Raw genomic sequence first — 22,796 nt, 5'->3', positions numbered from 1 at the left:
ACATTACTTTAGGAACTGTAATTTATTTAATCAATTTAGTTGAGCAAATATAACATAAAAGAAAACTGACAAAACTGTGTCATTACAAGCCAGACAGATAAAACTTTAAGACACTCAAGGACAGAAGGTGACGCTTTGATGACGCAGGAGGGATTGTCTTTTTACTCCAAAGACGTGTGTTTTCATTGACTTGAGGCAATAAGCGCCCACATCGTTACGCTGAGTGACTCATTTCATTCACAGGTTCATTGACTGAAGGAAATCTGTTGCACTCAAGTCTGGAAAGAAATGACGCTGTCCTCACCTCCACAAATCCTCGGCAAAAGCCGTACAGTTCTGCTGGAGAGACAAGTCTGGCGTTATTAAAACTTCAAAAACTGAAGCTGCAAAAGTGAAAAGTGGACCTGCTCACATTTTGTTGCGCTACAGTTTCCTGGGGGTTTATGGGACAAAAAAAAGGAGAGCAAAGTTGTGATATTTCTTTCCAATAAAAACCTGAAAGGTCTGGCATGTATTTTTATTCAGACCCTCTCAAGCCAAGATCAATGAAGATGAAAAACAGTTTGCACAAGAATAACAGTGGAAGAAGTTGCTCTGGTCAGATGAAACTGGAATACTTTTTCACCTAAATACAACCAACCTAAATGCCCAATACTGCAGCAGAAAAAGCTAAAAAAATTAAATATGGTAGCAGCAGTGTCAGGCTGTGGGGATACATCTTGGAAGATGGATGGAGCAAAATAAACAGAAAACCAGAGAAAACAAAACGACGGCACTAAATTATGCTGTGGAATTATGGTGAAATGATTTCGATCAAAAGATATACATCTGTTAGAATAAAATCCAGGAATAATGGGCAGATTACCAAAGTTGGTAGAGATGTAATCCTAAAGACTGGAACTACAACTTATTGACTCCTGGGGAACTGTATAAAAAGGCATGCCACACATTTCAGTTTTATTTGTAAATTAAAACCATGGATCATTTTCCTTCTACTTCACAACAATGCTCTAGTTAATTTTGGTGTCTTGCATACATTAAACTTTACATAAAAAGGCTCTAAAAGGTGTGGATACTTTTACAAAGCAATGTACTTTTAATGCAAAGCTAAGCTTAAAGTAAAACAATGTCCAATGTAAACAAAGCCGGAAGGTGCCACCTCTAAATATTAAGTGAGTTATAAATAAAGAGAATGTGAGAGGTCAATAGAGCAACAGGAGGATTACCAACAGATGGACCGGGTGCGCCGCTTCCTCGACTTCTGCTGCTGCAGATCATCCACATTTCTTAATCCCTGGCTCATGACACGGCTGCTGAGTTTATTTTAGGAGAGGAATAAAACAGAAGTTATTTCCAGAAGGACTCAACAAGACACCATTGAAATAAGATTGTAATAATTACCGAAATATCTACAGGTTCAGACTTTAAAAATATCCTCAATATGAGCTTTGGATCAATTTTGAATTTGAAATGACTAATTACTTGCACCGTTTCATCATTACGGATTATTAACTTCTTTTTTTTTTTCTCCTTCACATTTAAAAAGCTGTCAATAAGCAGATGGACTCTGACACAGCATTTAAAGACTGAACATTCAAACCGCCAGAGGCTCAAACTGCTCAGAGCATCGGTAACCTTTGGCAAAGAAGACTTTAATTCTACACAATAATACATATATACAGCATTATACGCTTTCATTTAATACAAAAAAACAAGTCACATTCAGGAGGATAATGTGGACTACGACCTATAATAGGAACTGGAAAATAAATACCACCGACCAGAGCTGTGTGCTTAACCCTAATGTAGAGACTTCTCATGTGAACTGTGGAAAAGGCAGTTTTGTTTTATATGAGAACGACCCCAAGAATAACGCTCAACTTAACTGTAGAGCTGAACATGAACGCATCACCCATCCCCATTCACATCAATATGCTCACACACAAAACAAAACAACACTCACACTTAGAAAAACAATGCTTAACAAAACAAACGGGTAAATAAGTCAGGCTACAGAGAGGCCGATGTGAGGAGTGTCCAACGACCCGCCAACTGGGTCAGCTTTCGTAGAGGGGTTAATCGCATTTTTTCTTTTTAGACAAAATATTAAAGAATGCAAAGCAGTGGCTCATTGACAATGTTAACAAAAACATGTGATGCATGTTTATGCTCCAGATTCCAAAGAAAGCGAATACTCTGTATAATATTTGCTCTTTTTAGAAAATTAGAAAGTTTGTGGCTGAGATACTGATCATACAGCTATCTATCTCCTTTTTACCCTTTTCCCGGACTTCGGCACTGGGAGAGATTTCTGCTTCCGAACTGAGTCGTGTTTAAGAGACGAAGAGTGTCGATGGTGTCATTTTCTTCGGACAGCAGGGAGAGAGGTGTTCCCCAGTCGACAGGAAGACAGAAGCTGCATAGAGGGCTGTTTGGGTACAGATCTCTCACCTTCAATTTTATTCAACCTTGTTTCTTGGGCTGTGATCACTAGAACTCTTCTCCAGCCTTGTACTGCTTATTTTGGTCTCTCTGCTGCCGCAAAAAAATAAAACATGCCACTTGTGCTGACGGGAAGAACAGGGGAAGGTCGTGATGGAGGAGCAGGAAGTCAAGGGGTCCATGCTGTTATCTCCCACAGAACCTCCAGTCCAAGGTTACTGAACAGTTCAGCTACTGATCTCCCCTGTCAGTCAGTCTGTGAAGAGCAAAGGTCACCGGCTGATGTCGCGGTTGCCCTCCCAGTTCTTGCTGCCGGCCGCCTCGCCGGTGCCACTGTTCTCGAAGAAAGGGTGCTTGAGGGAGTCTGACAGCGTCAGCCTCTTGGACGGCTCGTACTCCAGCATGCTTTCAATCAGGTCAAACAACTGGTGGTGCTCCTCTGCTTCGGACAGCAGGTACCGCTGATGAGAAAGCAGAGAAACAGACGGGGGAGCAATGAAAGCAGACAGCTACAACACCAAACGTCCCCGTTAATTCAACCCTGCGCACCAGTTTTTGCAAATACTTCCACCTACCCGCAATGGTTTGCAGTTTTCTCTGACATATTTTCCCGCCGACGAGCTCTCATCCCAATCTAGTCGTCCGCGATAGAAATACTTCTGTTTCCTGAGGGATGAATGTGTGTGGGCAGTTTTAGCAATGTAGACAACACGCTACATGTAACAGGAACATTAAAGGGGCAGCGTTGTGTATTTTCCAGACACATTGTGGTATAAAATGGCACCATCAAGTAACTATGTTAACTTCAGTTGCTATAAAAATGCTGTATGCAGCAAATATAACATTTGACATTGTACTTTAGCACCTTGAAATTGGGCCTCTGTCTCTTTAAAAGCCCCTGCTCTTTCTGAAGCTTTCAAAAAGTTAGCATATCACTCCTCTATTAATCCTTTAACAACATTTTTACCAGCTCATAAAATGCAAACACATAGTGTTTGCATTTGGCAAACCACCAGGTTTGCTAATTGCTGCTGGCTAGTCTGAAGGAGCTGAGTACTGCTCTGTGAGGCAGAAGCTCAGAAGCTTGGACACTGCAGCGTTGCGCACAGCTGATTGGTTGCCATGGAGATTAAAGGATTTCTCAAATATGCAAGACAAAATTAAGGCAAAAGTCCAGGTATGTTTTTAATGAGGCAATAACATTATGACATGATGAACAGCTCAAAAATGTTGATTTCATATAACACCGCCCCTTTAATGTCTCAAATAAACTTCTCAATTTTCTCACCTGGTCTTACGAATCATCCTTGAGGGTACTGGACCCAGGATTCTTTCCATCATGGCCAAATGCTCTCTGTTGTCATGAGTCTGGAGGAGAGAAGACAAACAAATTATGAAATTTAAGGAAAATATATTAATAGTTATGCTCTTGCAGAAATTATGCTTAAAAAACAAAGAGTGCATTCCTTTAAGGGTGACTGGAATTTAGTTCATACAGTCCACAAGATTGTTTGCTTCTACAAACTGAAAGAACGCCTCACTCACAACGTCCATTAACTAATACAGACCTTATTTCAACACCTTCAGGATGAATTCAGCCTTTTTGTCCAATATCACCGACTGATCACGCAAGAATAGTCATATTTCAGTCAAACACATTCAAACATTATGACTAAACTCTCCAGTTAGCTGAGGATGCTGCAGCTGCAAAGGCTGAAAAGGTAATATAGTGCAGTTTTCCCTGTTCATCCTTATTTCTTATTTGTACTTATTTCTTACAAATTACTGACTTAAAACAATCTAATTTTCTTGCTGAAAAGTTGCATGTAATTGTTGTCTTCTTTTAAATGTGACACTTGAAATTACACAAAAAATGCTTGGTAAGATTTAGTTTTTTGCAGTGCAACCCAAGAAAATAAAAGTCATGGACACTGAAATTAATCAGTTTGCTGGAATGATCAAATGTTTACCTGAAACAAGGTGAAGCCCAAGTAGTACTCAAACAGGATGCAGCCGATACTCCAGACATCACAGGGGTGACTCCAGCCTAGTTCTAAAGTAAATCAATACAAGGTATTTAAACTAAAGACAGGCGTCATATAATGAGTAATTATTCAGGTAGACAGTAAATACATAAATAACTCGACATTTTATCTGCAAGCAGTAAAACTTGTGAAAGGAGTAAACCCTCTAAACTTTAAAACGTAAAACTTATAAAAACCCACCACAAAATATAATCACCATGTTGCCTCATTATTTAAGGTTTTCACTTCACTTTCAACAGAGAGACTATGATTCAGGGCGAAGAGGGGATTTTAAGTGATTCTTATATTCTTGTAACATTAAGAAAAATCCTTGTTTTTACTTCAAACATGGAAACAACTCAGTTGCACCACATCTGTGCATTTCCAAAAGCATTCCCATTGAGTATGTGTCTCATATAAATACATAAACACAGTCATCTATTACATCAACTCACCTAATATCACCTCGGGGGCACGGTAATGCCTCGTCGACACGATGGTGCTGTGGTGCTCGTGGTCAAAAGTGGCACTGCCAAAGTCCACGACTCGTACTGCTGTGCTTTTGACAGTTCGCTCTTCTCGTTTCTGCGAAACACGACAATTAATAAATAAGTAGATGCCCACAAAGCTTAAGATAGACAGGAGCCCCACGAAAAAAACATCTACTTATATTTAAAATAACAATTTCTTTAAATTTATGTGATGCCAGGCATCACATAAAGTCACAGATTAAGGTCCATGTTATAAGGATGCAGCCTTAGGAAGAAGCAGTGGGGAGAAAATGTCTAACAGAACCAAAACGAACCCATATAGGCCTGAAACATCTGAATAGAGCGGCAGCTTTATTCACTTGTTCACCGTGTTCTCTTACCTTCTCAACGTTATACGTCATCGTGAAGTCAGCGTTGACAAACAGGATGTTTTCTGGCTTCAGATCTGTGTGTGTCAGTTTATTATCATGAAGAACTACAGAAAAAAGGGGGAAAAAAGGACGGCTTATTTAGTATCTCAAATATGAAAAGCATTATAAAGTTATAATTTTATATAACAAATCCTCCTCCTCTTCTTATGAGAGAAATGTATTCGTATAGCTTATATTAAATCAGTTACCTATTTTTTTAAACACCAATGTTAAAAAAACACTCACTGATAAAAATACACAGATTAAAGCATAAAAGTTTACATGAAAAAAATAATAATAATCAAAAACTCCAAAATATAAACCGCTGCCCGTTAATAATTATGGTTCATTTAGATAATGCATTTAGAAAAATAGTTTCACCAATTATTACCTCTGTATTTTATTTATCCACTTACATACAGACAGGAAAAAATAATAATTGTTTAGCTGACTTTTATGGGATTAAAAAATTAATATTTGAAGCAGATTACATTCATAATCCTTTTTTAAACAAAGTTCCTATACATTTTTCATTTAAAAAGCTAAATCGTTTCCATTTTTGGATAAACATTTTCCAGATCTCTGAGCTAATAAATAATGTACTTAGTTGGGTTTTATTACGGCTGTGTTCTCTAAATCATGAACCACGTCACAGAGGAAGGCTCCTGGTGTTTTAGTGCTTTGTTTACTTCAAACAAAATCCAGTTTTAAAAATACACACATCCAGTCTAAAGCTCAGATCTTTTAAAAATAAATGTTTTGACATCCTAAAACATGGAAAAATAGAAAAGTATAATTTAGGGAGATACATGGCACCTAAAAAAACAGGTCCAAGTCTGTAAAAAATGCTAGAAATTATTTATTATTATACAAAACTGTGTGGGAACCCTGGCCAAAGATTCTCATGACAAAAAAAGTGACTTACATTTCACAGCAAGACAGAGCTGGTAGGCCATGTGTCTGACTTGACCAATTGAGTAGGGTAGATAGTTGTTTTCTTTTAGGAAGTCGAAAGTGCTCAGAGCTAGCAGCTCAAAGGAGATACACATATGACCGTGGTAGTCAAACCAGTCATACATCTGTACACACAAGCTGCAAAGCAAAGAGAACAAAACGAAAGATGAAGTAGTTATACCCCAGCACACAACTACAAAATGAAGCAGTTTTACAGAGAATTACACATCATCAAAATAGTTTCCATTAAAGATGGCTGACTTCTGTCAAGCTTATTAAATCTACCGGTAATCAAATTATAGTGGCTTTATCATTGTGCTTGCTGTTTCATTAGAATTTAGATAAATTTGTGTAAAAAAGCATATTGAAGAACACTTACAATCTGTTATCGGGATCCTTTTCATTTATCTTCTCTAAAACGTTAATTTCAAGTCGAGCTGCTTCCTTGTACTTCTCAACATTCTTGATGATTTTCAGAGCAATATGGGCTCCTCCCCTGTAAGAAAAAAAAGACAGCAATTAATAACAATCAAAATGTGCCTTATTTAACTGGCTCCCAAATGTTCTCTGTGCAATTCTTGCCAAAATCTCCAGTTCATTTTGTTGGTACTTTGGTGCATTATTGTAAAGTAGGAAGAAAAAGATGTGTATATGTTTATAAACCAATAATCTAAAAAAAAAACTCAAACAGAATGCAAAGTATCTGTGGACACTGATTTCTACAGATTATTGATTAGACTTTGACTAGGTTATTCTAACACATAACCACATAACCACAAATGTCAAAAAAATAATCCAGGGTTGTGAAAACCTTTTAGGGGGCCCTTTCAAGACTTTTAAGAATCATCGCTGTGAAAGACATGATGTAGAAACATTTTTATGTCTACGCTCTTTCCTAAATTGCCTTACAAAACTAAAACTGAATAAATAACACAGTAACTGAGGCTAAAAGCTGTTTTATTTCCTAATTACAGGAAAAACCCACCTGCGATGGTCAATGCAGCGCATCACCCTCCCAAAGGTGCCTTCCCCCAAAGTGCTGACAACCTCGTCTGCAACACAATGAAGATAGAAAAGGAAAAGACACGGGGAAGTGGAAAAAGAAAGAGCGACAGTATTAGACATGTGGACAAAGGGAGGGAAACGTTATGTTAAAGTGCAGACAGGCGAATCTGTGCTAGCGCCCATCCCCTTCCTATAAGAGCTGCCTGTTGAATCTGATTAAAATACGCAACATCTGTTTTATATAACAGGAGCTTTAGGGACCAATTTGCAGCTACTGAAGGTTATAGGACATCTTTTTTTTTTTAGATTATGTTGTCTTCTGTTAAAAAAAAGGCTAACATTTAAAATAAGATCAAAATACTCTTCTGAAAGTATTTCTAAACAAAATTACTTATACAAAACTTTTTGAATGTGTTATTTCTAAAAACAGATGTCCGTTTACGTTCTCCACTATAAAAAAAAATAAACCGTTGCAGTGAGGAAGAAAAGCTGACTTAGGATACAGATCTAGACTCCGTAACTTATTATAAGCTAAATCAAAACAGAAACAAAACAGCTACAAATTGGATTCAATGTTTAGGGAAATCAAATAACCTGTGAAACACAAAAAGATGCTCCACAGTTTAAAATCCTTCTATAAATCCCCCTAAAAATTCATCAACAATTTGCAGTCCACCCTGCTACTTCAGCTAGAGCGGAGAGCATTCTAGCAAGGCATCATCATCAGGCACTTCCATGTCATGTAAATGCTCTATGATAATACTCATATGCAGAAGGGTTACGATAGAGTAGTGGCAGTGAGTACATCTCTCTTGCAGGACGTCCCCACTCCGACAGATCAGGTGCCCTTCCTCGTCGTCCCTCACACTCAGTGCTCGTGTCCGACTGGCGCTCCGCTGTTTTCACACCCGAACCGCCATCAGCAGGTCAGAGCACGGCCGCAGGGGCATTTCAGAGGCAGCCGTGGCATCAGGCGGCACAGGTGGATGAGGAGGGAGGAAGAGGGTGGTGGTGGTAGTTGATGTAGTTGTTGTGGTTGTAGGTGGGTTTCGTGGTCATGGGGCGATTCACGTTTGACACCACGTGTAGGAGTAATATAAAAACGATAGGGATATAGTGCAAGGGAACAAGTCAAAGATCACATGTTGTCCTCTGCTCCTCTTCCCCCCTCTAAGTTTAAACCAGAGTTGCTTACAAACAAGGAAGCAACCTGCATATCCATTCATCAACTCAAAACACCAGATAAGACAGTGATAAAAACCCAATGCATAACATCTGGGGCAGATTTCAGATTATACAGCATGGAAATGCAGGAAACATTTTTAAAACAGTCCCAACATTTCACTAGAGCAGATTCTATCCCCCAACTCAAACTACATTCTTATCATCAGGTCTGATTTATCCACAAAAGAAAAAAAAAAAGAGTAATATCAATAAATCCAACTATTAAAATCTAAATTTCACATTGTCCTTGGCAGAACATTTTCATTTTTTTTACAGGATTTGTTTAATTAAATTCTAATAATTACAAAAAATGTTATCCTAATATTCCCAAAAGCAACTACAATAAAAAAGAGATAGTTTTAACATTTTATATACATTTTAAATATTTAGCATAAATAAAAGAATAAGGATGGAGTTGTCAGAGAATAAAATCTGAGTTCAAAGTGCATATGGATGTGAAAGAAAAATTTAACTATTCCTCACAGAAATTTAACCAAAAATGAAAATGCTCTTCCAAAAAAAGAAGAAAAAAGAGAAAAGAAATAAACAGAGTAACCTGCATTAGCAAAAACCATGTAAATAAAACAAATACTGACAGATCAAAACAAATCATAAAGAATGTAACACTTACCAAGTCCATGTGCTGTCAAGAAAAAATGGTTAGAAAAAGACAGACAGAGACAGAGCAGAAAGAAACTAGAGCTGGAAGGAAAGGTTGAGGAGTTAAAGCGAGTCGTACTCACCGAGGACGAGGGGCTATAGGACCTGGTTCTACGCCGCCTTCGTTTGTGCTTACGCCTGCTGCCCTTCCGCCGGTACGAGTCGTCCCGCTCACGCTCTCTCTCGCGGCCGTGTCGGTAGTCATACATGTTCGGGGAGAAATCTCGAGGATAATAGTTTTCGGCTGCTCCGTGCGGCTCCCTGTCCCTGTCCCGCTCACGGCTCTGGTCCAATCGTCTGTATCCCTCATAGTATCTTCTGTCGAAAGGCCGGTGCTCTGTTGAGCGATTGTCATAGCTGCGGCTGCACAGAGACACACAGACAAAATGCTGTGTTCTAAAAACAGAAGAAAAAAAAACAGAAGCTTTTGCTATGAAATACAAGATTCACCAACAAGAGATGTTGCAGCTTATTTGCAATCACCAATTTAAGTAACACCTTCCAGATTACAATTCTGTTCGACTTCAAAATCTCTTCAGGAACCAACATGAGATTATTTTACTTTCTCCATAAACAAATAAAGTCTTTACATTTTAACATGGTTAAAAGATTCATGTAAGTTTTTTTTTTTACTTTAAAAAAAGCCTGTCATAATTAATTATTTAGTTTTGAACCAGAGGAGGTAACCCCGTCTACAGAGAGCAGTCTGTGTTATACAGCTCTGCAGGTAAGTAGGATTTCACAAAAATCTCAGAACAACATTCTTGAAAGTTGGCATTTCTAAAAAGATGTGCATCATTTTTCTTCAGTTTCAAAATTAATTTAAACTGCAAGTAAGATTTGCAGTTTAAACAGGTTTTCAGGAACATTACTGTAGATGTGAAGTTTGTTAAAATTTGTTTATTTTACAATTTTATTTTAGTTATTTTGTCCTGACTTTTATTGCTAACAAGTTATGTTAGCAATGTTAATGTTAATATAATATTTATATTAACATTAGTGCAGTTAGAAGAAGTAAACCTATACCTCTCTTTGTATATTCCCTGTAAACAGAACCTTAAAATAACTAAGATTTCAAAAATATTTAAAAAAAATCCGGACTCTTCAAAGGACAAGACAAAATAACTTTGCTGTAAAGCATGTTTCTTCCTAGTTTAAAAGTAGGTCAGAGTGAAAGAACATTTGATATGCCAGCATTAAAATGGCTTCCCTTCCAGCAGCTTCTTACACATTTTGAAGTTCCCCTAACATTTTTAATCATCCACTGAAACTGAAAGTAGTTTAGCTCTGTTCCCACAAGGAGTCTTGTTATCACCCTGACACGCTGCTCATCAAAATTAAGACTGCATTTCTAATTTCCGACAGATCACATTCAGGGCCGGTTGAAGATGAAACCGAGCAATTCTGGTCACCGTCTAACTCCTCTTTTACAGCAGAACATGTTGAACACGGTTTCCACTATGCAGCTCATACCTCCTTGAGCGTAGATAGCTTCCTTCTTGTCGGTGTCCTCGTCCCCTTCTGTCACGATCTCTGTCACTACTGGTGGAGTTAGTAGGTGTCCTTCTGTGTCGATGTCTTCGTCCTCTGTCTCTGTATCTGTCTGGATAGCTGGTTCGACTACCTCTATCTGAAGATGTGTATCGTCTATTGTGAGGCATCTAGGGAGATGATTGAAAGAAAAAAAGTATTTTAAGGTTAAAAAAAAAATCACTGACAACAATATGAAGCCAAAATTGCACTGAAATACATTATTTAATGTCAGCATCTGAGATATAATATTAGGTCATTGAGGGGTGCTGGACATTTCGCCCCTTTGTTACTTCCTACATCTACAGTTTTGGTGTATTTATATTCACATTTTAATTAAAAAGAACTTGTATCAATAGGTGCTGCTTTGAGAGCTGTTGATGTAGAGTAAATGTGTACATGGGGTTCTTTACTTTTAATTTCAGGTTCATAATTTGTCAAATTTCATAAGATTCAACTGGTTCAAACTAGGTAGATATCTGGAAAGAGGGTCATAATTAAAACTTGAATTTCCCCATTTAGGGACAACATAGGCTATTTTTATACTCAAACAGAAAATCGTCAGAAAACACATTTATAATTACATCTATAATTTATTAAATTACTGTAAAACCAAAACAAATAAACTAATATCCCATAGTTTAAGTACACTGGTTACAAGATAGCTATGGGTGGGGATCAACTGACCCACACTCCCTATTGACAAAACCAATCCAGCCAAAATAACAATGTTTTCACGAATATGCAAAACAGAAGAAGATAAGTCATTGGGTATCACTATTCATTTATTTACAATAAATGTACATGTTACATTTCTAAATAGAAAGTTGGCCACTCAGTCCTGGCCTCTTATCGCTCATGTATGGCAACAACGTCATTGCAATATCACAGTTGCAAATGACTGCTTGTATCCAATATTTGGTACAATATTTCAGATGCCATGAAGGAAATTTCTGCTTGCCAATGACGTTTGGCTGCTCGGATGGACTTTCAAAGTGCTTTATTCCCAAACTTGAACACAAAGCAAATGTGTCATCTGCTTCAACACTGTCACCACCAATATTTAACAATAATAATATCAAAATGTCATGTTTTCCTAATATTGTGCACCACTAACTGATCACCGGATAAAAATTCTTAAATACTATTGGTAAAGTTTTGGATTGCCACCCCATTGGAGAACTTTCTAGATGCGGCCCTGAGAAGTTGCAGATTATATTATAAAATTAAAGAAACCGGATGGAAAACTGTCATTACACACTTCGTTCGTTGGACTCTGCTGTCAACAAGACGTTAATCGAAACCCAAGTATTACTCAAAAACAAATACAAAAACGTTCCTCATGTTGAAAATTTAGTGTGCAGAATAATACCCTAAATATTATTTTTGTCTTGTACAAAATCACATCTCACAGCAAACCCACGCACCCGTCTGCACTGCAACCTCTCATCAAGTTGAAGCAGAGAGCCTGGGAGCAAAAATAGCAACTGCTGGAGAGGCATGTTGGAGCTAGACTCGCAAATATGTGGACACATGCAAAAATGCATGTATATATATATATAACCCCGCTGCATGTTTTAAAAAAAAACAATTTTTGAAAACTTCATAGCTTTATACAAGCGTAAAGAGGAAACATATCCCCAATGTATCGATTGGATATTTTAACACATATTTATGTGGACATCTTTAATGAAATAGGATTCATTTTCGAATCCCTGGCTCATAAAATAACAAGAGCTTACAACCTATGTGTTTGCCGTACCGCACTCTAACCACTACATTTCGCTTCAATTTTATAAAAAAAAATCAATTTGATGCTAATAATATTAGCAAGAACCATAATATGAAACATAAACACAAAATATAAGCTGGCTGTAGAGCGAAGCAGCAGCAGCCTAGATGCTACGCTAGCCACTAGCTAATGTAAATAATTTCACCGCCATCTTAGCTCCACAGCAACTAATGCTAGCGGATGTGCTAGCGGCGGTTTAACTGGTGTGAAACAGGTTAGAAGAAGATCAAAAATAGGTATTGACCGTTTTCGCAGCGAGGCCCGTGCGTTTGTCCCATAAAAAATCCGTGGTGGCGTTTGGGTTTCTCCACTATCTCGTCACTGGCCCGATGTAAAGCGCTACTTTGCTATCGCGTAGCCAACGTTCAGTCCAGCAAAGCAAGTTCTGGATCAAACTGGTAAGGCTGTAACGCCTCCCTGCGCTCAGACACAGTACTGTTAAAATACGGATTTCAAATATAAGCTACAAATAAGGTTTGAAAAAAAAAAACATATCTAGTTTTAGGTCGGATAGAATGAACAAAAACAATACTTATTTGCAAAATGCCAGAAATTTCTTTATTAATGTATTCAAAATCATAAGTTTGCATACACAATATTTGGTTGCATTGTCTTTTTCCTTTCACAAGCTTCTAACAATAGTTTGCCGAAATTCTGCCCCTTTCTTCCTCACAGAACTGGGGTAACTTAGAAGACCCTTTTGCACCCAAGTTTCAGTTTTGTGGCTTATGTCTTGAGATATTGCCTCATTGTTTTCTTTCCTCGTGGAAATTCATTTTATGAAGTGCACCACTTCCTCTTGCTTCATAACAGCCACACACCATGATGCTGCCATCCCCATACTTCACTGTTTGTATGGCTTTTCTCAAAATATAATTGTAATTATGGCTAGGTGGTTCCCCTTTGGTCTCATCGGATCAAAGAACTATCTTCCACTTGACTATGGAGTCTCCCTCAAATAATTTGGCAAATTCTAGTCAAGTCTTGATATGGGTTTTCTTCAATAGTAGCTTTCTCATTGCCACTCTCCCACAAAGCTTTAAATGGTGAAGAACTCAGGCAATAGATATTGTACACAGAGTATTGCAACTCCTTCAAGTATAATCATAGGTATCCTTGCAGTCACTTAGTTATGTTCCTTACAGCGATTATAAAAAATAACCGCTGTAAGGAATTTAATTGAACTGCATGGTATATTCAGTGCTTTAGAGATCATTTTGTATCCATTCCTTAACTTACACTCATCAATAACCTTTTCTCTGATTTATTTGGAGTGTTCTTTAGTGTTTATGTTGCAATGGTAGCCAGGAATACTCTTTAACCATTGAATGGACCTTCCACACATTAGATGTTTGTATACAAGTCACTTGGGACTCATTCACTGCAGTATACTGATCTCATTCCACTTACTGTGAGACTATTAGCATCAACTGGCTGGACCTCTATTGATTTAGGTCAGTCACTTTAAAAGGGGTGAATATTTATGAAAATCCCTCATTCCAAGTAAAATATTTTTATTTACCGGTAATCATAATTATTTTGTAGAAATGTTCACTTTGACAATAATTTATTGTCAAAGATGGCAGATTTGGATCGATTTGTTAAAGCAAACACAACAGACAAAACAACCAAGGGGGTGAACACTTTTTACAGACCTTGAAGGAAAGTCTTTATACTACACAAAAAACAACACAGTTTTTATTTAACAACACAGACTACACAAGTATGCTAAAAAAGCAATTGAACAGAAACAACTGTCATAAAAAAATTACGAGTCCTCAGCTGTTTTAATGAGGTAGAATCTTCAGAAGATCAATAATACTATTCCAATCTACAAATACAGAGAATGTAATTTAAAAAATGTATGTAATGTAAATTAAGCTTCCTCAATGGTCCAAACTCTCAGATGACTCAAGAAAAGCTGTAAGTGGAACAGCCAAAGTCGCATAATGCCAGAGGAATTTTGAAAAACCACTGCAGTATTTCCACCAGGAGCTTGGAGCGCCAGCATGCTGTTCACCTTTCCAGACATGGTTCTTCTCAACCTAATGTGCTGATTTTAATGATCCTACAGAGCAAAACAAAATGAGTAATAGAATTTGGATTATCATAACATATTATTGCAATCAATTCCTAAGTTTGAATGATCTAAAATAAATAATTTTACCATTGACTAAAGAGGTTTCTTTGCCGATTCCGCAGCCTCCTTCTTCCACATGCTGTACCTCATACTGACCATATGTTCCAGGCGTAGCGAGCCTCGGTAGAGCCACTCCTTATGTTTATCACTCTGAAGGTGAAAATGAACAGAAACATCTTGCGCTCAAAAGGAAAAAAAATATCATAAGTACTTAATAAACATCAACTAACCTCAAAAATGACCTCAACCAAGCTGCAGTCAACAGCGGTGACCTCACACTTCTGCATGACACCTTCATAATCAGCCTTTATAGTCTGTCCAACTTTGTACTGGGTCTGGGGTGGGTAAGGCCAGACTTTCAGATACTCCTTCATGAAGTCCCTGTGAATTTCATCAGGAATGTCATCTAAAGGATTGTCCACTGTCAAAAAAGGGAAAAAAGATTCACTGTTTTTGTGATGGTAAGACGACAGATGCTGTGTACAAGAAAGTGAATAATTTGAGGGTCTCATCTGAGTTATACTTTAAGATCGGCACACGATTTTGATATTCAGTTAGATTTGGAAATGGTATAACAATATTTCATATTGTACAAAAAAAAAAAACTTTATAATGTACTTTGGTCTAGTTTCTAGAGCAAATATAATAAAATGTTGATTTCAGAAAATAAAATGCAGCCACATGTTAATTTTTTTCTGGACTCATATAATATGGATCTTTTTCTTAGTTGGGATGATAGCAGTAGCTTTCTTTCTTTATTTTAAAGTTCACTGATATAAAGAGCTTTTATACATTGTTCAGGTATAATCAGATCAAAATTTTAAATCAATTCTAAGTAGAAATGTGAATCTTTCACTGTCTAGTGAGTCGATTGGTAACCATTTGATTCAGAAACTATTTCTAATTCAGAAACCAAATTTTCTATTCAAACGGTCTCGAGATTCTGTTTACGGTCATTTATTTCATTAACAGGAAAAAAAGACAGTGTAAAACAAATAGAACATTTATTTAAAACAATTCTATGAGGTTCCATACTCAGTTCACATTTAAACAAAAATAGGTTTGTGCATAAAATTCTTTAACTTAAATTACCAGTATTAGCTTAGTTGCTTGTCTTTTTCTTAATTAAAAAAATATCAAAGAATAATTCAAAATAACACACGGTGGGCGAGACGATGTGAAGGATACTCACAAATAGGAGCCGCAAACATGTACAACTAAAGGGCATTTTAAAATAGATTTGTTAGCATTTTGAATTGATTCAAAATACTCAGGAGTGGGAATTACAATACTGATTTTTTTCTGCACCTACTCCTTCTAAAATTTTATTTAGTGTCTTTTGTCAATAAGTTATTAAGTTGTTTAATTTGACGACACAAACTTACATGCTCTGTACACCAGATGGAGTGCAGGTAAGCCAATATACATGGGGGTGTGGTCATCAATATACACCAGGAACCTAGAAAAGACCACGCATTTTCATCAAATGGGTGAAGTAAATTATGTTCACTTTAAAGTAGAAGAAATGAGTTTTATATAAAGGTTTTTAAGTTCAGTAAAAGATTCAAACCTCATGCGATTTTTTCGGCTAGGGAGCTCGGCCATTATGCCGGGCTTGTACTCCACTTTCTCATTTGAAATCTTGACCACCACACGACAGCCTATAGAAAGCTCTTCCAACTTTGGCATGTTGTCAAAGGCAAGGTGGTGACCAGACACGAGGATTTTACCCTTTTCCTCAAAAGTGACCTTGTATTTCACCTTTCCACCTTCTGAAACGAGAAGAAACAGCAATATCATGCCAAAGTTAGGCATAATAATCAGACTTAAATTGATAATTAAACAATAAAGCTAAGATTTTCAGACTTGTTTTTGTTTGGGTGCACAGTCAGGGAAGTTAAAATCATAAAATAAAATATCCCTTAAGAGACTCAAATAAAGCTGCTTTGGACAAACCTGTTTGGGAAATAAGAGCCAATTTCTTCTTCTGTCCAAAATAGGTCAGAAGAAGTCCGACTCATATTTATGGAGTCTTAAGTTTAAATATAAAGTTTCCCACAACAGAGTTACAACAGAATTATATTTTCAAGTGAGAGAACTCGGCTCCAACTCATCAGATCCGTTGTAAACAAGTGTTTTTAGCCGTTTTTTTATGGGGAGGCTGGACATACATACAAACCATAAAGTCTTACCTTTTGTTATTATTTCTGCAACTTTCCCTCGTTGCCAGCACAAATGTTGCTTTCTCGCCAGGACGTTCATGTTCACTTTGATTTCTCTTTTGGGCACGCTTGGAGGAGCAACGGTCGTTTTAGAGGACTGCTGGCTGGCAAAGGAGTCTGCAGTCAATGCAAAAAGCACAAAATGTTACTAGTAAATCTGACATATGAGAAGATTATGAGAAAATATAAGAATGGTTAATAGGTCTTCTACACTAACAATGTTGGAAGCAATCCTACAAGATCCCGTGAAGGTTAAGGACTTCTACATTTAGAAAACAAATTATAAACATACCATGTACAATTTTCTTCCTTAAGTGTTACGCAATAATGCTGAGTATGCAAAATAAACTATTTTATATCAGTAATAAATTTAATATAGAATATAACAAAATGATCTGAGTGTTTGATCAGCTCCTGGCTTACTTTTTGTCTTTGCAGGTGGTGTGATTGTTTTGATCACAGTCTTAGCACTGACTGTTTTGGACATCTCTGTTGCTGACACCGGCGTTTTGGACGGCTCTGTTGTTGACACCGGCGTTTTGGACGGCTCTGTTGTTGACACCGGCGTTTTGGACGGCTCTGTTGTTGACACCGGCGTTTTGGACGGCTCTGTTGATGGCGTTTTGGAGGATTCAGACGTAGTGTTTGTTGTGCTGGGCTGGGCTCTAGTCTCTGTGGTTTTGCCAGGCGTTTTTGTTGCTACTGTTGCACTGGTTTGGGATATCTTTATTGTCTTGCCGGAGAGCCGCATCGTTAGTTTTGTAGAGAGGGACCGAAGTGCTGCAGCATTTTCTTTGCTGCTTTCATCGTCACTATCTGAAGTTGTTGATAAGCTTGACGATTCCGAGACGTCACACTCCTTGTAATTGGGTTTTTTGATGGTAGTTGTTGATCTCATGCTCCTTCTGGTTGTTGGCGAAGACATTCTGCTTCTTTTGGAAGCCGAATTGAGCTTTTCATGTTTTTGTTCGTTTTTATTCATTTTTCTCTTCTTTTTGGATCCAGTACTAAAATCTGAGAGTGAACAGTTTGATTCACTCGTCTCTTTGTCTGGTTCCCACTGCACACTGGACTCTGCAGAGCTTAAATTTTCCTTGTTATCGCTGCCAGAGTCAGACGAAAGAGGGGGCATACTGGCAGAAATCTCAGAATTTGTAAGTTTACTCAAAACCACCATAGCTTCTTTGCCTAAAGCAACACCAGGGTTTTTTTGACTAACAATTTCCTCCTGATATTCTTCAAGTTCTGACACTGGTGACTGTGAAGTTGAGTCCCTGGAAGCTGAAGGTCTGTGAATACGATCCCCCGAAGAAACAAACACAAATGGTAAAGTACGCCCTAAAAAGTAAAAAAAAAAAAAAAAAACAAGAAGCAAATCAGTGGGATTCAAATCCCAGTTTCAATCTCAATTGTTTCAATTTGTGAGGTGATTGATTTCTCTCTTACTGCAGCTCATGGGTTCTTCATCGTTCTCACCGTCAGAATCCAAGTCGGTGTACTCCCATCCCAACTGAGAGTACAGTTCTTTCACAGTGTTCTCAAATATCACAACAGACCTAAAATATAACAGAAAATAATGTAAATAAAACAAAGAGTCCAGGAAATTACACCCTGAATATAGTTTTTAGGAAGTGAAGAGTCTCTAGTTGGTTCAGATTATGCTTTCTAATGAATATCAAAATGTAGAGTATACATAAAATGTCTCAACACACTTATAAGTTGATCACATTTGTAGCATAAAATATCCATCATATTAAATTAGATTATATCTTCTATATTCACATTTTTTCCTTAAGACAAACTCCAAATTGCCACAAACCAGATCCCCGTCACAGTAAACATGTGCAAGATAATGCTCCACTCAAATGAAACCAAACTTGAGGCGCAAAACAGCTACAGTTTTATTTACACGACTATAGATTCCAAACTTTTATTATTTGTTTTTTAATCTCCAAACAGCCCCCCCTTTATCAATCAAAATTCAGATTGCGAAAAACACTAAACATCAGTATGTTAACTTCAATCAATTCAGTAAAGTCAATAGTACATGATTAATGTACCCGGTTTTAAAAACTGTTGACTTATCATGTGTACATAGTACATTTAATCAGTATGAACATGGTTGTATTTTTTGGTTTGTTTTCTCATGACATTGTTTTTGTGATGTTTTGATGTTTTCCTAACAGGTCCTCATTGAAAACGAGAATTTGATCTAAAACAACTTACAAGGTAAGATAAAACAGGGTTTCCTGGCGGCCCACCATGCTTTACTAGTCCAACATTAAGCAAAAATTGCTTAATTTTCTTTTTCTTTTAATCAAGCCGGATTGCAAGCTTCTCTGTTGCTCTGAGCGTTTCACTGGCGGAGCATATTTATGCCTGTGGTTCCGACCCAGCCCAGTTTTACACCTACTTACTGCACAGACAGCAGACACTGAAGGCTGTTGACGAACATGTCTTCACGGCAGATAGTCACTGCAGTGAAGAGATGTACAGAAGGGGCTTCATTTATGCCTCTGAGAAGCAAAGAAATGAAGAGCAACCTAATGTGACGGTTTCTCCAGCTCCTCCTCTCCAAGATTATAAAGGTGCTTTCGGAGAGGAGCTACAAATTTCTAACTTGGCTGAAGAAAATATCCCTGATGAGAAAATAAGCGAGCTTTTTGAGGCTGGAGAAGTGTAAGTGTCCGGGACAGAACATGTGTCCTGATGGGTTCAGTTACTTACAGATTCGCAACCAGAGACACAAAAATTTATAGGATAAAAGGGTAAAAAGATTTGACAGATTTCCTGGCGGCATGTTTCATTCCTAACAGGAGGTTGGGGTTATTTTGAAGCGATCTGATTGGCTGGCAGGTCTTAGCATTGCGCTACACTGCTCCCTACGGGTTTGGCATGTATAAAACAACTCTGAGGGGCAGATTTGTGCGGATTTATGCGGCTGAAACCAAAAAGGTTAAGTAAAATTGTTAAAAAATTTAATTAGGATGCATCAGAGACACACCACAAAGGTCCAACTATGATAAGTAAAAAACCAAGTTGTTAACGCTCCAAAACAAGGGAGAAAAGGATGAGGGAAACGCTCATAACTTCAGAATCAGCTTTGTCACCAAGTTTGTGTCCCCAAAAAAGACATTTTTATTTGTTTCCCAAGATACAAGCCAACAACCAAAAGCGTTTTTATAATTTCTTCACAATGAAAAATGTCGTCAACATCACTGTGAGAACCTGTCTTTTATGAGTGCAAGAATATGGCAGCAATATGAGGAAGACATAGACTGACAATACTTACTGACAGAGCTTTAAAAATCTGGTTGCCTGTGTTTGCCTTCTTTCTAGTAGAGACTGCAGCAGCTGGTATTTCATGAGAGTGCTAGCAGTGGACAGCCTGGCTTTGTGAACCTCATCTCTGATCCAGCTTTGGAGCTCCTCTTTGCTCATCTCTATTTCTTTTCTCTCCATCCGCACTGCAACAACTCAAGGGTCACAAGTGCAGAACACAAGTGAGATAAACAGGTGTTCCACACAGCTTCCTGTTTCCCTCTCTGTCTATCTTATTTGGTTCTACACAACGTTGTGTATAACTGTTAAACTGAATTGTACTTTGTAATTCTCATCATTTAACAAATTAAAATTGTAAAAGTACGGTATTTACTTGCATTCATCCTGATTTACGTGTAACCAAGTCCAACCAAATACCATCTGAAGTCACTTCATTAGTAAATAGAATCCACAGGCATGTTATTTAGTCTCAGAATAAATGCAGCTGTAAACTTCAACTCTCCCTGAAAACACCAACCTCACAATGAAACACAGAATCATCCTGTGCAGATATTGTCACAGAGGAAAAAGTCATAATCGGTAGGAAGGGAGACGAAGCTAAACACAGGCTAATTTAGGGAGAAAACCTGGAAGAGGTTGTAAAGTATTTGAGATTGGGTTACAAGGTATAAAATTAATGTTGAGTTCCAGTTTGCCATAAATGTAGCTGTTTTGCAAAGATGAATGTGGAATATCTTTAGTTTCCAGATGGGTAAAATTGACATAAGATCTTTTTACAACTCTGAGGTGGGATTCACCTTATCTTTAATGGTGTAATTTATCAGAGCAGCAGCTCATCAGCAGCTGAAAGGAACAGTTAGATAAGCTCAATAGAAAGGCCAATAACGTACTTTACGCATTGTTCGCGCGTCGTCTACGCATGACGTGAAATGCTCAGATGTATGACCCTGCGGGGTTTCCATAGGCCAGCTCCAACTTAAGAGTGCCCCAGTTAGACAAAAGTAAGACACGTTCCTGTTACCTTTTTAAACTGTTTACCTTTGTGTGCATATGCATGGTCCTACTTGCCTTAACTTTATGATGTGACCCCTGAATTTCCCAACTGGATGACGATGAGTGATATGTATATTATATTATAATTAACTTTTAATAAAATGTCATTTGGGCTAAAATTTTAAGTATAAAATAATTTTTTAAGATAATACTTAAAAAATACTTCACAAAGCCAATCTCCCAAACCTCTCCAATAATCAAAGCGAGTCGATTGCTGTTGTATCGTAAACGAGGGATGCTGTCGACGAAACAAAGAAAACGTTGCTTATCAGATGGTCAGATTGTAAATAACCGTCTGACCATCGAACTGTTTACCTCCATCGAAACCTTTGATTGAGAAAAATCTTTTTTTTTGCGTGACCTTTACTTATTTGTGCATCTTTACAACAAACCGTAAAAGATATTAGAAGCGTACAGCTTCTAACATTTCGTGAATCAAATTTTACATCTGGCCTGAAACTATTTAAATCGCTACCCATACAAACATATGTCTACGATTACGTCATGACAATAAGTTTCAGAAATGTACACATCTTACCAGTAAAACAGTTTTTCTACAAGTCAATTGTAACTTCCTCTTCTCCTCTTTCTTCTTCTTCTCCCTCTTCTTTTTCTTCTTCTTTGGGGGGTAAAACTAGCGCTTTTGGGTGGCAAGTGATAAGGTGGCGCCACCAATCGACATGAATACGGCGCCACTTGCCACCAGTGTCTATGGAATGTTCTTCTCCTTTTCCATAATGGCGGATCGCAAGCAACTTCAGGGTGCATACCGCCACCTACTGTACATGAGTGTGTATGGAATTTTAACGGTAACAATAATAAAAGCCTTAAAACTGCTATAGTTGAGTTATTTTGCGAGGAGTACAATATTAATTTTCTTTTGGTAATTTTGGTCAGTAAAAACATTACAATCTTCTCCACAACACTTACACTAGTTTTTTTTCCCTTTCTCATTTTAGTCTAAACTTAGCAAAACCATCAATTCCTCTATGTGTTCGTCGTATTTAGTTGCATCTCCTTTATTTTTATTAATTAATTTCTAGATATAGTGGCATTTGTTGCAGCCTTGTTATTCTAGATAAGACTTTTAAGCATATTGCATTATTTTTCAAAGGAGTTGGGGTCAGGATCATTGTCAAAGTTTATCCTGCTGTATTCATCCCAGAATGCCATGATGCATGTTTGAGATCCCCAATAATACTATGTAAGTTCTGGATTGCTCCCTAACTTATTAACCAATTTTATTTCATCTGTGGATCATTGTTTGAGTTGGATGCTACACTTGGATGTGATTGGGTGTCCAATTTAAATAAAGTACAAGAACCTGAGAGCGGTTAAATATGAAGCCAGAACTATGACAGAAGCTTGTTGACGTTTACAAAAACTCTGGGGTTTAAAGTGAAATTTAATGTGTTGCCAGATTTATTTTTGAGCATTGAAGTAGATTGGTTTGATCATGAATACTTTGATTTGAAGATAAACAAATTCAAATCTGAAAACATCTTTATTCCTAATTTTCACCCAGCTGAGTGAATCTCACCAGAATAGTTTTCATCAAACAGAAGAT

At 37.5% G+C, this 22,796-nt stretch overlaps 2 protein-coding genes across 5 annotated transcripts; both read right to left on the bottom strand.

The window, feature by feature from the left end:
- Positions 1 to 1,631: 1,631 nt before the first annotated feature.
- On the bottom strand, positions 1,632 to 12,938 carry clk2a (CDC-like kinase 2a). Of its 3 annotated transcripts, none has more exons than XM_028035422.1 (13): positions 12,777 to 12,938; positions 10,684 to 10,871; positions 9,294 to 9,606; positions 8,132 to 8,222; positions 7,307 to 7,373; positions 6,701 to 6,817; positions 6,293 to 6,459; positions 5,338 to 5,432; positions 4,922 to 5,051; positions 4,413 to 4,495; positions 3,731 to 3,810; positions 3,018 to 3,108; positions 1,632 to 2,903 (listed from the first exon to the last, which is right to left on the bottom strand). In XM_028035422.1, the coding sequence occupies exons 2-13, from the start codon at positions 10,869 to 10,871 to the stop codon at positions 2,715 to 2,717; spliced, it is 1,611 nt and encodes a 536-aa protein (XP_027891223.1). In that variant the 5' UTR covers positions 12,777 to 12,938; the 3' UTR covers positions 1,632 to 2,714. The 3 variants fall into 3 exon arrangements, with proteins under 3 accessions (XP_027891223.1, XP_027891224.1, XP_027891225.1); XM_028035423.1 differs by having other exon boundaries at positions 9,294 to 9,573; XM_028035424.1 differs by lacking the exons at positions 8,132 to 8,222; positions 10,684 to 10,871; positions 12,777 to 12,938 and having other exon boundaries at positions 9,294 to 9,429.
- A 1,222-nt stretch (positions 12,939 to 14,160) lies between these two features.
- On the bottom strand, positions 14,161 to 21,914 carry LOC114156600 (histone-lysine N-methyltransferase SETDB1-A-like). 2 transcript variants are annotated; one of them, XM_028037123.1, is made up of 10 exons: positions 21,768 to 21,914; positions 20,187 to 20,370; positions 18,341 to 18,450; positions 17,318 to 18,232; positions 16,865 to 17,011; positions 16,243 to 16,444; positions 16,058 to 16,131; positions 14,903 to 15,093; positions 14,700 to 14,822; positions 14,161 to 14,600 (listed from the first exon to the last, which is right to left on the bottom strand). In XM_028037123.1, the coding sequence occupies exons 2-9, from the start codon at positions 20,354 to 20,356 to the stop codon at positions 14,706 to 14,708; spliced, it is 1,926 nt and encodes a 641-aa protein (XP_027892924.1). In that variant the 5' UTR covers positions 20,357 to 20,370; positions 21,768 to 21,914; the 3' UTR covers positions 14,161 to 14,600; positions 14,700 to 14,705. The 2 variants fall into 2 exon arrangements, with proteins under 2 accessions (XP_027892924.1, XP_027892925.1); XM_028037124.1 differs by lacking the exon at positions 20,187 to 20,370 and having other exon boundaries at positions 21,768 to 21,849.
- Between the last annotated feature and the right edge of the window lie 882 nt (positions 21,915 to 22,796).

The sequence above is a fragment of the Xiphophorus couchianus genome, chromosome 13 (genome assembly GCF_001444195.1).
Source record: "Xiphophorus couchianus chromosome 13, X_couchianus-1.0, whole genome shotgun sequence".
NCBI classification, from domain to species: domain Eukaryota; kingdom Metazoa; phylum Chordata; class Actinopteri; order Cyprinodontiformes; family Poeciliidae; genus Xiphophorus; species Xiphophorus couchianus.
This window is presented reverse-complemented; position numbering and strand designations above follow the sequence as displayed.